Source organism: Geotrypetes seraphini, chromosome 16, assembly GCF_902459505.1.
Source record: "Geotrypetes seraphini chromosome 16, aGeoSer1.1, whole genome shotgun sequence".
Classification (NCBI taxonomy): Eukaryota; Metazoa; Chordata; class Amphibia; order Gymnophiona; family Dermophiidae; genus Geotrypetes; species Geotrypetes seraphini.
The window spans coordinates 45,390,576-45,404,129 of NC_047099.1; the positions used below are offsets into that span (position 1 = coordinate 45,390,576).

At 41.0% G+C, this 13,554-nt stretch overlaps 1 protein-coding gene across 1 annotated transcript in view; it reads right to left on the reverse strand.

Moving 5' to 3' along the window:
* Positions 1-11,896: 11,896 nt before the first annotated feature.
* The window catches only part of C3 (complement C3), a 135,095-nt gene continuing 133,437 nt past the window's right edge, over positions 11,897-13,554 (reverse strand). The window contains exon 41 of the mRNA XM_033923996.1: positions 11,897-12,194. Within this exon, the coding sequence (XP_033779887.1) occupies positions 12,053-12,194 (142 nt within the window). The 3' untranslated portion in view covers positions 11,897-12,052. The remainder of the gene's footprint in view (positions 12,195-13,554) is intronic.

Consider the following 13,554-nt stretch of genomic DNA (forward strand, 5'->3'; position numbering starts at 1 on the left):
CGATTTTTTTAATAGGGCATCTGTAACCTTATTTTATAGGTGCCTCAGGACTGTTCTGAAATAAGGTAACAGAGCTAGCCCCAGTGGTGCGAAGCTGTGATTGTGTGCAATTCAAATATGCAGCTGCAAATTTCATAAAACCCAACTCTGCCCCAAGGAACAGCTTTGACGAGGGAGGGAATTCCTAGAACGGCACACCTACAGAAGGGCTATCAAAAACGCACCCCCCCTTTACAGGCCTCTTGGACATAATGTATAGAAGTAGATGATATTACAGGCATTAAGTATTCAGTTAGCCACACCGTACTAGCAGGGGTGTCTAACCATGACCGTAGCTCCTGTCAAACACTGTTTGCCCTGGATCGGTAGCATGGACTGTTGCTACTATTTGGGTTTTGGCCAGGTACTTGTGACCTGGATTGGCCACCGTGAAGACTAGATGGATCATTCTTATGTTCTTATGACATAGATGGAACACAGGGCAGGGCATGATGGGAAATGGGCGGGACTTAGGCATGTCATTTAAGTGCACACGAATAGGCCAGGTCTCTGGCTGATATGGGCATGTAGATGTTAAGCGCTTCATTTCAGAACACGCTCCTACCACGTGGCCTCCAGGTGCCTAGATGGAGGCGTCAGTAGAAATTTGCAAGCACTGACTTCCATCTTAGATAAAGGAACTTTAGTTCATGTAACTTAGTTTTATTTCACATTCACAAAGAAATCTCAAAGCAATGTACAAATAAACAGTCAAACTAATCAAGATACAGTTAAAACACTGCATAAATTCATAAATCACTAAATAGCCATATGTTCAGTCACTTTTTAAACATATAATTCAATTCTAATCTGACAAATCAAAACTGAAAGCTGTATACAAAGTAAATTAGTTATAGCCTGAACACAAGTCTAGCCAATGTTAGTCACAAAATAGGAAAAGAACTGGAAATAATGACAAAGACCTACAACTCGCATCCCATCTCTCACTCAGCCCCAGTCTGACCCTCAAACATCAATCAGAAAAAAATGGAGGAGACAGAGACTGTGTCCGAATTCAAGAAGGCGTGGGATCTGCGGATAGGCAGACTGCATGGGCCATTTGGCCTTTACCTGCCATCAAGTTTCTATGTTTCAACAGAACTCTAGATTTCTTAAAACAATGATAACCTGATCCATAGCAATAAGGCCCAACAAAAATCCGGCACCCTCTCAATCAGACACAAAACTTGCCCTGAAAGGGAGGGGAGTCAATTTATAAGAACATAAGCATTAACATATTGGGACAGACCGAAGATCCATCAAGCCCAGGATCTGTTTCCAATAGTGGTCAATACAGGTCCCAAGTACCTAGCTAGATCCTAAGTAGCAAAACAGATCCTAGGAATAAGCAGTGGATTTCTCCTCTATGGCCTTCTCTTTTAGGAAATGATGCAAACCTTTATTAAACCCTGCTAAGCAAACTGATTTCACCACATTCTCTGGCAACAAATTCCAGAGTTTAATTGCACATTGGAATGAAGAAATATTTAGATGAACATACACCAACAAAACAAGTGATATATGTGCTGACAACTGTAATGAACAAAACCCGCTATAAGCACTTTATCAAGCTGTGATACTTCTCAACTATTAATTGAGAGGAAAAGAGACTTTGGCAGTCTTGAAAAAGACTTAAATGATGTCTTTCCAATATAGGTTCCAATATCTGAAAAAATTCTCTGCTTTTTTAATTTTCTAAATCTTACTGCTAAAACCACCCATTGAACAATCTTAAAACTTGAGAAGACCAATGCTAATAAAGATAAGGGACACTTAGCTTTAAATTCTCAGTGTAGACCGCTTTCATTTCACTTTACTCATGTTGGCTTCCTCAGGGGATTAAGGTTTTTAATTGCCCTTGGAAACTTGTCCAATATTTGCTCTTTCCTGAAAAAAATAAAACAATTATTAAATGTAAAAGCAGAAATAAACACAACCAACTCCCCAGGAACACTCAGACTTCAATTCTACCCCTGTACCCACCTACATCTTAAATATCTTCTTTGACATCACATATGCAAATCAGCTTGGAAACAAACAACTCAGGAAATTGAACAAGAAAGAAAAAAATATAGTCACAGAAAAACATTGCAGTTGATCATGGTTTCTTTTAAATCTACTACTTAGTAGCTTCATCGAATGCCCCCTAGTCCTAGTATTTTGGGAAAGAATGAACAAGCGATTCACATCTACCAGAGCTCCCCAATCAACCTTTTCAGAAATTGGTGACATTTTTTCATAGGATATCCAAAGATTTGGGGCATGATCTCAACTAGGTCAACCTTTATTTGTGCCACTATTTTGTATCTGTGGCAGATGTTGACTGGAAACCCTCATTGAAATTGGACCGGTTGACATGGAATTACCCTGAAGACCTTCATTTAGAAAGCCTTTTCCTAAGCAGGACAGTCTAACACTCCAGCTGCAACATGTTCCTATAGTTCAAGTACTTGTAGTGTTTGTATGTTATCATCTTACTGAATATATGAATTTGTCTACAAAATTGCTGGTTCTATGGGGCAGTAGTAAAGGGAGAATTAACATTTTGGGTGAGCCCAGAATTAACATGGCTGGGCACCAGGCTTCCCCCCCCCCCCATATAGCTCACAGCATCTTTCCAACCTCTCCCCCTCCCCAAACTTAGGCTCACAACTTCACAAATTTCAACAGCATTCAGAACAGAGACTTTGGGGCTGACTTTGCTGTTGAGGCTGGCTATTCAGGGCAGGGCCGTTTCCACTCAAATGTAGCTGGCTAAGTCGATTTGAAGCTCTGGCCGGTTAAGTTATAACAGCTAAAAAAAGGAGTAGCTATTTAGGCAGCCCAATTTAGTTGCTAAACTTGGCCCGTCAGTGTTAAGAATTGGTCAGAGGGGAGAAATCACATGGACACTGATGGAGACAGAGGCAATAGTAAGGATGACAAAGGCAAAATTGAAGGCAAGATTGAAGGGGGCAAAGGCAAGAATGAAGGGGACAAAGGCAAAATTGAAGGCAAGATTGAAGGGGGCAAAGGCAAGAATGAAGGGGACAAAGGCAAAATTGAAGGCAAGATTGAAGGGGACAAAGGCAAGAATGAAGGGGACAAACTATCTCAGTCAGAAAACATTCCATGCAAAAAGATAGAATGGACAGCCATGTATGCTAATGCCCCTAGCTTGGGCAACAAAATACTGGAACTGGAAACGGAAATGAGAAACGCTGACTTTGATGTAGTGGTGATATCAGAAACGTGGTTCTCGGAGTCCCACGGATGGGATATGGTCATACTTACTCCGTTGAGACAGAGAGGGCAAATCAGGTGGAGGGGTAGCTTTGTACATTAGAGATGACATCAAAGTCACAGACATCAAAGTATACGGGATAATTCATATGGAAGTGTTCTTACATAATTACTCTGTGGGGGGTCTTGCTAGTGAACAAGCCCACTTTGTGGCCCTGGTTGCTACGGCGGCCAGACTTTGTGTGGCCACTTTTTGGAAACAAGCCTCTTTGCCTACCCGTTCTGATCTTCTGCTTAAAGTAGATCAGATCTACTTGATGTCCAAATTGACTGCTTTGAACAATGACACCTGTGGTTCCTTTTCTTGTATTTGGCATCGTTACGGCTCCTGGAGGGGCCTTACTTGAGCCTTGGATGTATTCTGCTTTACTCCTGGACTTTTCTGTTCCTCTTTTCCTTTTTGTACTGTGCTCTGTCACTCGGTTGGGGGTGGGGGGTGTTGATTTGTTAGGGGTTGTTTATTGGCTGTTGGCATTCTGCCTGTGTATTATTGTTGCCCTAGTTGAATAAAGATGTTTATGAAACAAAACAAACAAAAAAAAGTATACGGGAGAATCCCTCTGGGTGAACCTTGCCAGGGGCAATAACAAATGCCTATATCTTGGTGTTGTATACAGACCACCAAGACAAAAGGAGGATGCCGACGACGAACTAATGGATGACATTGAGACCATCACACTGCGTGGAGATACAGTGCTGGTGGGAGACTTTAACATGCCCGATGTGGACTGGAACAAACCTTGCGCTACAACCAGTGGCAGCAAGAGGCTACTTGCCTCCATGCAAGGAGCACACCTCAAGCAGATGGTATTGGAACCCACCAGGGACCAGGCAATCCTGGACCTGTTGCTCACCAACGGAGACAGTGTCACAGAGGTATCGGTGGGAGACACCTTGGCATCCCGCGACCACAACATATAAAGAACATTCCAAATACTACAAAGCTAAAATTAATTCCTCCAAAACAAAATATTATTCAGGATTAATTCAGAAAGCTCCAAATTCCTCCACTCTTTATCGCATATTAAACTCAATTTCACATTCCACCAAACGAAAAAACCAAGATAACTTACTTAATCTCACATCTCAAGATCTCGCATCACACTTCATGGACAAAATCGATAAGATTAGATCGACATTTACCATAAACTCACTTACTAATCATGACCAAGCATCTATCGAGGTTAGCTCTCTTTCTTCAAAATGTTCCCACTTCAAAATTCCAAATTTACTTGAAATAGAATCTGTAATAAAATCCATGAACATCAAAGGTTCTCAATTAGATTCAATTCCTCCTTTCTTACTCAAACGCTTCTTCACTATTTTTGGTCCAGCAATTCATACTCTAATAAGTGAAAGTTTAAAACAAAGTATTGTTCCCGTCGTCTGGAAACATTCACTCATTCACCCAATCATTAAAAATTCCAAAATTAATGCTGAAGATCCTTCAAATTACAGACCCATCGCTAATCTCCCTTTTTTATCTAAAATAACTGAGAAAGTCGTGTTTAATCAGATTTCAGATTTCATTGAAAAAACTAACATTCTCCACCCCAACCAAACAGGATTTAGACAACATCACTCCACAGAACACTCTTTAATTGGTATGACTACCACTATCCATTATTACTTAGATCACCATCAGTCAGTTCTCTTAATTTCATTAGATCTTTCGGCAGCCTTCGACACAATCGATCATAATTTACTTTTAAACAGACTTCAATCAATCGGTATTACAGACCAAGTCCTATCTTGGTTCCAATCTTACTTTTCTAATCGTTCCTCTTCTGTTTCTTTCAACAACACAACCTCTGATACTCTTAATACAGCTTACGGTGTCCCTCAAGGCTCTATATTATCTCCACTTCTGTTTAATATATTTCTTTCTCCCTTGCTGACCTTATGCCAATCCATAGGCTTCAATGTATTTGCATATGCCGATGACATTCAACTCTTACATCCCATAGATACCAATAATCCATCTGATTCAGCATCAATTAATATTAAACTAGAGAAAATTCATAATTGGTTAAATGAAAATAGACTTGCATTAAATATTAAGAAATCCAACGTATTACTCTTCCCTTTAAAGGAGAATTTCAATCTACAGATCCCTATTTCCATCAAGGGCCAACCACTACAAGAGGTTAATAACATAAAAATACTAGGCGTTATATTTGATCAAAAACTTTCTTTTCATGAACACATAAGTAGTGTCATCAAGTCTTCATTTTTCAGGCTCCGTCAAATACGTTCGGTGTCACAATTTCTTAGTAATAAATCTCTTAACATTCTTATTCATTCTCTTGTCATTTCAAAAATAGACTATTGTAATGCGTTGCTTATAGGAACAGCACAAAAGGAAATTAAACGATTACAAATGATACAAAACACATCCATAAAACTTATTTGTAAAGCTAAAAAATTTGACCATGTAACGCCCCTTCTTAAAGAAGCTCATTGGCTACCAGTAGCCCACAGAATAATATACAAACTTGGTCTGCTTACTTTCAAATCCCTTATGTTTAAAACACCAGCTTTCATTCACAAATTGTTAATACCTTACACTACCAACAGAACTTTAAGATCTACAGAACAACATTTATTATCTATCCCATCTTTAAAAATAATAAATACACGCCGCCAGTTTATGTTCTCCGTTATTGCTCCCCAAAATTGGAATTCTTTTCCTATTTATCTAAGAGAGGAAACCAGTATAGAAAAATTCAAAAGTAAATTGAAAACTTTTCTTTTCAATGATGCTTTTATAAATTAATTTTTAAAAATGTTTTCTTTTTTACCAAACACCCTACCCTTCCTCATGTCCTTTCCCTATATGTCTCTCCAGACTTTTAATACAATGTAAATTCTCCCCCTAATTCCTCATGTTTCCAGTTCGTCGCATCTGTCTAAAGTCTAGTTTGTTTTATCTATTATAGTAAGAATTTTAACAATGTAATTTTATTACGATGTATATCGCTTTGAATCTAGATAAAGCGATTAATCAAAATTTTATTAAAACTTGAAACTTGAAAACTTGACAACATGGTTTGCTTCCACCTCAAGAAAGGATTCACTAGGCCAAACACATCGACTAAGGTCCTAAATTTTAAAGGAACTAACTTTCAGGGCATGGGGGACTACGTCTACAAAGTGCTGCAAAACCAAAGCACAACAGACAATGTAGAGGAACTATGGTCGACTCTGAAATATACCCTGCAAAGAGCAGCCAACATATACATCAAAACCGAGAGCAAATGATGCAGAAAAAATAGACCACAGTGGTTCTCCGCAGAAATCTCAGAACTAGTAAAGCAAAAAAAAAAAAAAGCTTTCATAAACTACAAACAATCACAACGACCGTAAGCTAAAAAAAACCTATCTGGCCAAATCCAGAAAAGTTAAAACGACAGTCAGAGAGGCCAAACTCTGGATGGAAGATAACATAGCTAGGCAGGTAAAGAAAGGGGAGAAATCCTTTTTTAAATGTGTTAGCGACAGGAAGAAGAACACAAGCGGTATTGGGCACCTAAAGAAATCTGACGGCAACTTTACAGATTCAGATGCAAAGCGGAACTACTCAACAACTACTTCTGCTCAGTCTTCACCTGTGAAGCACCAGGATCCAGTCCTCAGCTACAGACAAAGGGGAATTTGGAGGACCCATTCCGGGACATGGAATTTACTGCGAGTGAAGTCTACCAAGAATTATCAAAATTAAAAGTAATCAAAGCTATGGGCCCGGACATGATGTCCTGGCAGAGCCGTTAGTTGTGCTTTTCAATCTTTCCCTAAGCAAGGGAAAAGTTCCCCTGGACTGGAAAACTGCCATTGTTATCCCGCTCCACAAAAAGGGATGCAGGTCAGAGGCTGAAAATTATAGACCGGTGAGTCTCACATCATTAGTGAGTAAACTCATGGAGAAGTTGATCAAGAACAGATTGGACACATTTCTGGATGATGAAAGATTAAGGGATCCCCACCAGCATGGCTTTACAAAGGGAAGGTCTTGTCAATCCAACCTGATAAGCTTCTTTGACTGGGTAACGAAAAAACTGGATGAGGGTGAGTCCCTGGATATTGTGTATTTAGACTTTAGCAAGGCTTTTGATAGTGTTCCACACCGTAGGTTATTAAACAAGATGAACGCATTAGGACTAGGAAAAACACTGACAGCATGGGTACAAGACTGGCTTAGCGGCAGACTTCAAAGAGTAATGGTGAACGGTATTCCCTCAAAAACGTCAAAAGTGACCAGCGGAGTGCCACAGGGTTCGGTCTTGGGCTCGATGCTATTTAATATCTTTGTTAGGGATCTAACTCAGGGACTTCGAGGCAAAATTACATTATTTGCTGATGATGCTAAACTATGCAACATTATGGGCAGGACAACAGAACCTGATAGCGCAACCGGGCCCAGCACTATGGAGCAGGACCTGCTTTTGTTGGTACAATGGTCCAGTACTTGGCAACTAAACTTTAATGCCAAAAAATGTAAAGTAATGCACCTTGGGAGCGGAAACCCATGCAGAACATACACCTTGAACGGTGAAAACTTAGCAAGAACCACTGCAGAAAGGCACTTGGGAGTTTTCATCCAGGAAGATATGAAAGCTGCCAATCAGGTGGAGAAAGCTTCAGCAAAGACAAGACAAATGCTGGGTTGCATCAGAAGGAGCTTTATCAGCCGAAAGCCTGAAGTCATACTACCGTTATACAGATCCATGGTGAGACCTTACCTGGAGTACTGTGTCCAGTTTTAGAGAATGGAGTCGATCCAGAGAATGGCCACTAGGATGGTCTCAGGACTTAAAGACATCCCATATGAAGAACGTCTGACCAGACTGCGCTTATATTCTTTCGAGGAGCGCAGAGAAAGGGGGGACATGATAGAAACATTCAAATACATCACGGTTCGCATTGAAGTGGAGGAAGAAATCTTTTTTCTTACGGGTCCCACGGCAACAAGAGGGCATCCGCTAAAACTTAAGGGGGGAAGATTTCATGGTGACACCAGGAAATACTTCTTCACCGAAAGGGTGATTGATCAATGGAATTAACTTCCACGCCAGGTGGTCGAAGCTAGTAGCGTGCTCAACTTCAAACGTTGATGGGACAAACAGGTGGGGATGCTACAGAGTTATGCATAAAAGATGGGTACTCCAGGGAGGGAGGGTTCTTGAGTGGGCAGACTTGGGCCGCCGGCCCTCTTCTGCCGTCACACTCTATGTTTCTATATGATATAGCTGCTAAGCACTAATATATTCAGTGGAGAAGGCCTGCTAGCTCCTGTCGAATATTATCACTATTTAACCAGCCAGAAGCACACTGTCTTCACTTTTATTCCACATTCTATCACAACTTCAGAAACTCCCTGACTATATACTTTGGAGAGCCATTTCAATTTTTTATTTCCCACTATTCTTTTTTTTCTGCCTTTTTTCTTTCCCACTTTCTTTAGATAATTTTTTTTCTTTTTTGTCCCCGCTCCCAGTTGTGTTGACCTGGTATGTTTTTCTTTTTTTGGGGGGGGTCAACTATTTTTATTAATTTTATATGGTAATTAACAAGATATACAGATATTATCTAGGATAAAACAAAAACAACAATCCAACTGTACAAATCATGGGTGATATCTACAAAGCAAAACAACCCCTCCCCCACTTATTTCATGTCAAATATATATATAGTAGGATCAGTACACACATTATCAGTGAAGGGTACATATGTGAACTTGTAATAGGATTTTCAATGAGCATTACGTATTGACTTAATCTAAAAAAAAAAAAAAAAAAAAAAAAAGGGATCGATATATATATCTAATATAATAAAATGCTAGGCCGCGCATGCGCACTCCCATCTGCGTGCGTCCGTTTTCCGTGAGATGTAGGGCACCTTAGGTAGGAGTGCGCATGCGCGCTTATGTCACCAGCCGCCGATGCCTCCACAAGCTGGGACCGCAGCCAACCGCCGATCTCCGTTCCTCCAGCGGGCGAGCGGGCGGGCAGGGAGGTGTCTCGGAGGAGAGGGATCGCGGCCGCTCAGTGCCCCCACCAAGGAGCCCAGCAACTTTCCGCCCCGGATCGGGACCCGAGTCCTTTGCCGCCCCCCCCCCTTCCCACGGATCCGACTACCTTGGCGATTCAAGCAGCGTGTGCAGCAGTCTTCACACGCTGCTTCGGGCCCTTCTACTGCCCTGATTTGCTCTGCCGCTTCTCTGATGATGTCATCAGTGACGTGCCAGAGTAAATCAGGCCAGTAGAAGGACCCGAAGCAGCGTGTGAAGACTGCTGCACACGCTGGAATCGCCAGGTTCGTAGTCTGTACTGCGGGAAGGGAAAGGGGGTAGAGGAAACGCTAATGCTGCTACAGAGAACTGGTGTGGGGGGAGGGAATGCTGCTTTGGACAGACAGACAGAGGGAGGAAGGGATACAGAAAAAAAAGAAGAAAGACACAGGGGCAGGGAGATACACAGAAAGACAAAGGGGGCCAGGGACAGAGACAGACAGAAAGAAAGACAGCGGGAGTCACGTCAGGAGGAGTGCGGGATGCGGCAGAGGGAACTTTTGCAATGGGTGCAACTGGGCGGCTGTCGGGAACCTCTGATCAGGGGCAGAGCAAGGTAAGTGTATCATAGGGTTAAGAAGGAGGGAGGGAGAAAAAGGAAGGGACGTCTACTGCTGGACAGAGGGAGAAGGAAAGAGGTGCTGATGGACAGGGGGGGTGAAGAAAAAGGAACGGAGGCCTAATGTTGGACAGGGGGAGAAGGAAAGAGGTGCTGCTGGACAGGGGGGAGGTAAAACAAAGGGAGAAGGGCTGCTGCTGCATAAGGAGAGCAGTGAAGGGGTGGTGGTGGACACAGGGGAGGTAAAAGGAAGAGAGAATGGACAGGGGGAGCAGGCAAGGGGTGGTGATGGACAGCCAAGGAAAAAGAAAGACAGAAAGAAAGAAAGTGGCTAAGGAGAGAGAGAGAAAGAAATAAAGACAGACACACACACATATATTCTAGCACCCGTTAATGTAACGGGCTATAAGACTAGTATATATATATATATATATTGTGCAGGATACTCTAAATTACTATTTGTCAGCGGTCTGAACCACAGTAAGATTTTAAGGAATGAGCTGGTGGAATAAAGTTTTTTTGCAATCATCCTTTCAAATTTAGCAATGATACATACTGTGTTCCACCATACCATGAACTCTACCTTGGCTAAGTTCTTCCAGCAATGCAATATATTTTTGATAGCCAAAACCAATAGGATACTGAGCAAGTGACCATTGGGTTCTGAGAGAGCTTGTATGAGATCCAGTTGTCCAAGTACAATAATTCTGAGATGTCACGGTTCGTGAATCTTTAATATGGCAGAAATGGTGTTCCAAACCTTACCCCCAATATACTGTGAGAAATATCATATGGGGTAGAGTACCCACTGATATCCTACGGGACCAGCATAAGTTGGGAGACTTTATGTGAAAATTTACCAATCTTCTGCGGGGTCCAGTGGGTCCGATGTAAAAAGAAGTATATTGACTGGAGGACTGGGGCCGAGTGAATTGACCTGAATACTCTGGTCCACACCTCTTGCCAAAGCTCATCTGCAGAGATATCTAATTCAGGGTGCCAAGCACTCATCATTTGCGATATGGACTCAGGCAGCCTTTGATGCAGTAAACTATACCATTTTGAGGCAACGCCTTTGAGCGGAGCAATACTACTTTGAAGGCTTTAATTTTTGCACATCTGGGTACACAGAACTATCCTATAATTATTATAGTTCTTTCCCTTCATGTTCTTGTTCATTTCCCTTGTCGAATGTACTTGCTGTTTTGTAATTTATATACTCGTATTATTTTTAACTTGTATTTTATATATACTTTTAATTCGCCTAGAAATTCATTGATAGGTGATTAGATCAAATTTTAATAAAACTTGAAATCTTTCATTCCAGGAGTATAAACAGACAGTTGCTCTTTGTCCCCCAACTCTTACCCCCTCTTCTATTAAACTGCGCTAGCAGTTTTTAGCGCAGAGAACTCTATGAGCTTCGGGAGCAGCACGGGCTATTCAGCGCGGCTCCCCGCACTAGAAACTGCTAGCGCAGTTTCGTAAAAGGAGGCCTTAATGTCTCAGCTAAAATTCCTACCTCCTGAGCCACCAACCAATTAAATTGCTCTTAGCTATTTCCAGGTCTCCTGCGAATTCTCATGCACACTTTCCTGTAGGCATGCTCAGTGTAAACTTTCAACTAGCAACACTTGACCGATTTTTATCACTTCCCTTTCTCATTTGCACACCTCCTCCAAAACTCCTCTTTTTAATTTGGACACTGGCTTTAGTCTCTGAAGCGGCTTCAGCATAGCCAGAGTTTGTCCACTTCCATGAAGCCTAAAGTAACAAGAGACCAGTGATTTTGGATAGCCTGGTTCACTCATGGACACTGCTTCTGCTTATCACCATTCATTAGTGATTCATGAAATTCAAATAAATAAATATGCTCACACACTCATTTGCAAAACAGATCTACTTTGGTAGAAATTTTATTGACTGCTGATAAGTTTGGATAGGGTCTATTAAAACAAAGAAACACCCCCCCCCCCCCACACACACACATATACGCACAAAGTCCTATAGAAATAAAAGGCTGCATCAGAGTCACTAGGCTCATGGGACTTGTTGACTGATGATATTGTCATCTTCTGGTGCTCGATGGAAGACTTTGCCGGGGTTTAGGACTGACAACCATTCATCATCATGGTGTGCGAGAACTGTTGAAGGATGTCGCAGATCTGACTATTTGCGGAGTCCTGGCATTCCTCTTCACTGGGCCACCACTCGATCCATGTATCTTTGCTAATGATGTAGGACATGCTGAAAGAGGAAACAGAGTCAGACTGTACCAATGCACTTTGCTGGGTCACCAAGATTTCCATTCAAATGCCATTTAATATTTGGGGAGGGTCTTTGCCTGTCCCTTCTGCAGCTGCTAAACTGACAAATGTGAAGCTCTATTTTGCACTGGACATCGAGGAAGGATTTGGGAGCTCTAGGTCTGGACGTTCACAGTTCCCCAAATACAAGGTGCAAACTAGCTATAAGGACTCTGGGAAATATACACTAGTGAGGGTTTCAGAAAGATACACTAAGAGGACAAAGGTGGCCACACTTGAGATGGGTATCTGCAAATATATTAGGTGGCACCTTTTCTAACTCTACACCAAAGAGCCATGTTCTGATAAAATGACAAAATAAGTTAAGAGTTTCACTTTTTAAAGGCTGATAAGCTTAACTGTTGTCTGGGTCACTCATTTCAAGCCTTTGATGAAAGAAAACTTTACCAAAGCTGATTTAGTTACCTCCCTTTTGTGAAGAAATTGAGCTTATATAGGTTTGTACCACTCACAAATGGAAAATTAGATTAATGCGGTGCAAAAGCCAATGGGGACATTTTTAAAACTATGCAGGTATTCCCAGGGTACAATAGGAAATCTGTGTGTCAGTTTTGAACCACCATTGCTAACATGTAAATAGCAGTGTTGTGAAATCACCATTTATACATGGAAATACCACTATGTCCATGTGCAAATGTTATGCAAGCCTTCTGAAATGACCTCCTAAATCATATTTATGTCCCATTGGCCCATTCCGGATATCGACTATTTGAAATTTTCAGCTTCACATAGGGTTATGCAGATCTTGCCCTGTCCACAACCAGAAGGTGACATCACTGAGCAAAAAGCTTACATTTAATTGCTATTAACAGTACACATCTCAGGCATATGTCTAAGGATTGTGCACAAGGGGCAAGACAAGCCCCTTTGGGCACTCCTTAATGTGGACCATTTTTGAATAATGGCTCTAGGCAGGTGGGCTCCAGTAGTATTTTCTGAGACCTTTCATTCAAGAAGGAGATCTTTTTTTTTTTTTTTTTTTTTTTTTTTTTTATAATCTTTATTCATTTTCTTTTGTTACAACAAGTGTTTCATATAAACTTATTAGACACTTAAATATATACACTTGATATACATACTTATCATCTTCAAGTTTAACATTTTTTTAGAAAATTAATTTTATACAAATTTTATAATATTATGCATTAAATCTAGATTTATATAATTTCTTTTGAATGTAGTATTCCCCTTCCCTCCCTCCCTTCCATTCAATCAATAATATTTAAAAACAACTTTATTGTAAATTCATTCAACATTGATATAGTGTGTAAATCAGAAAT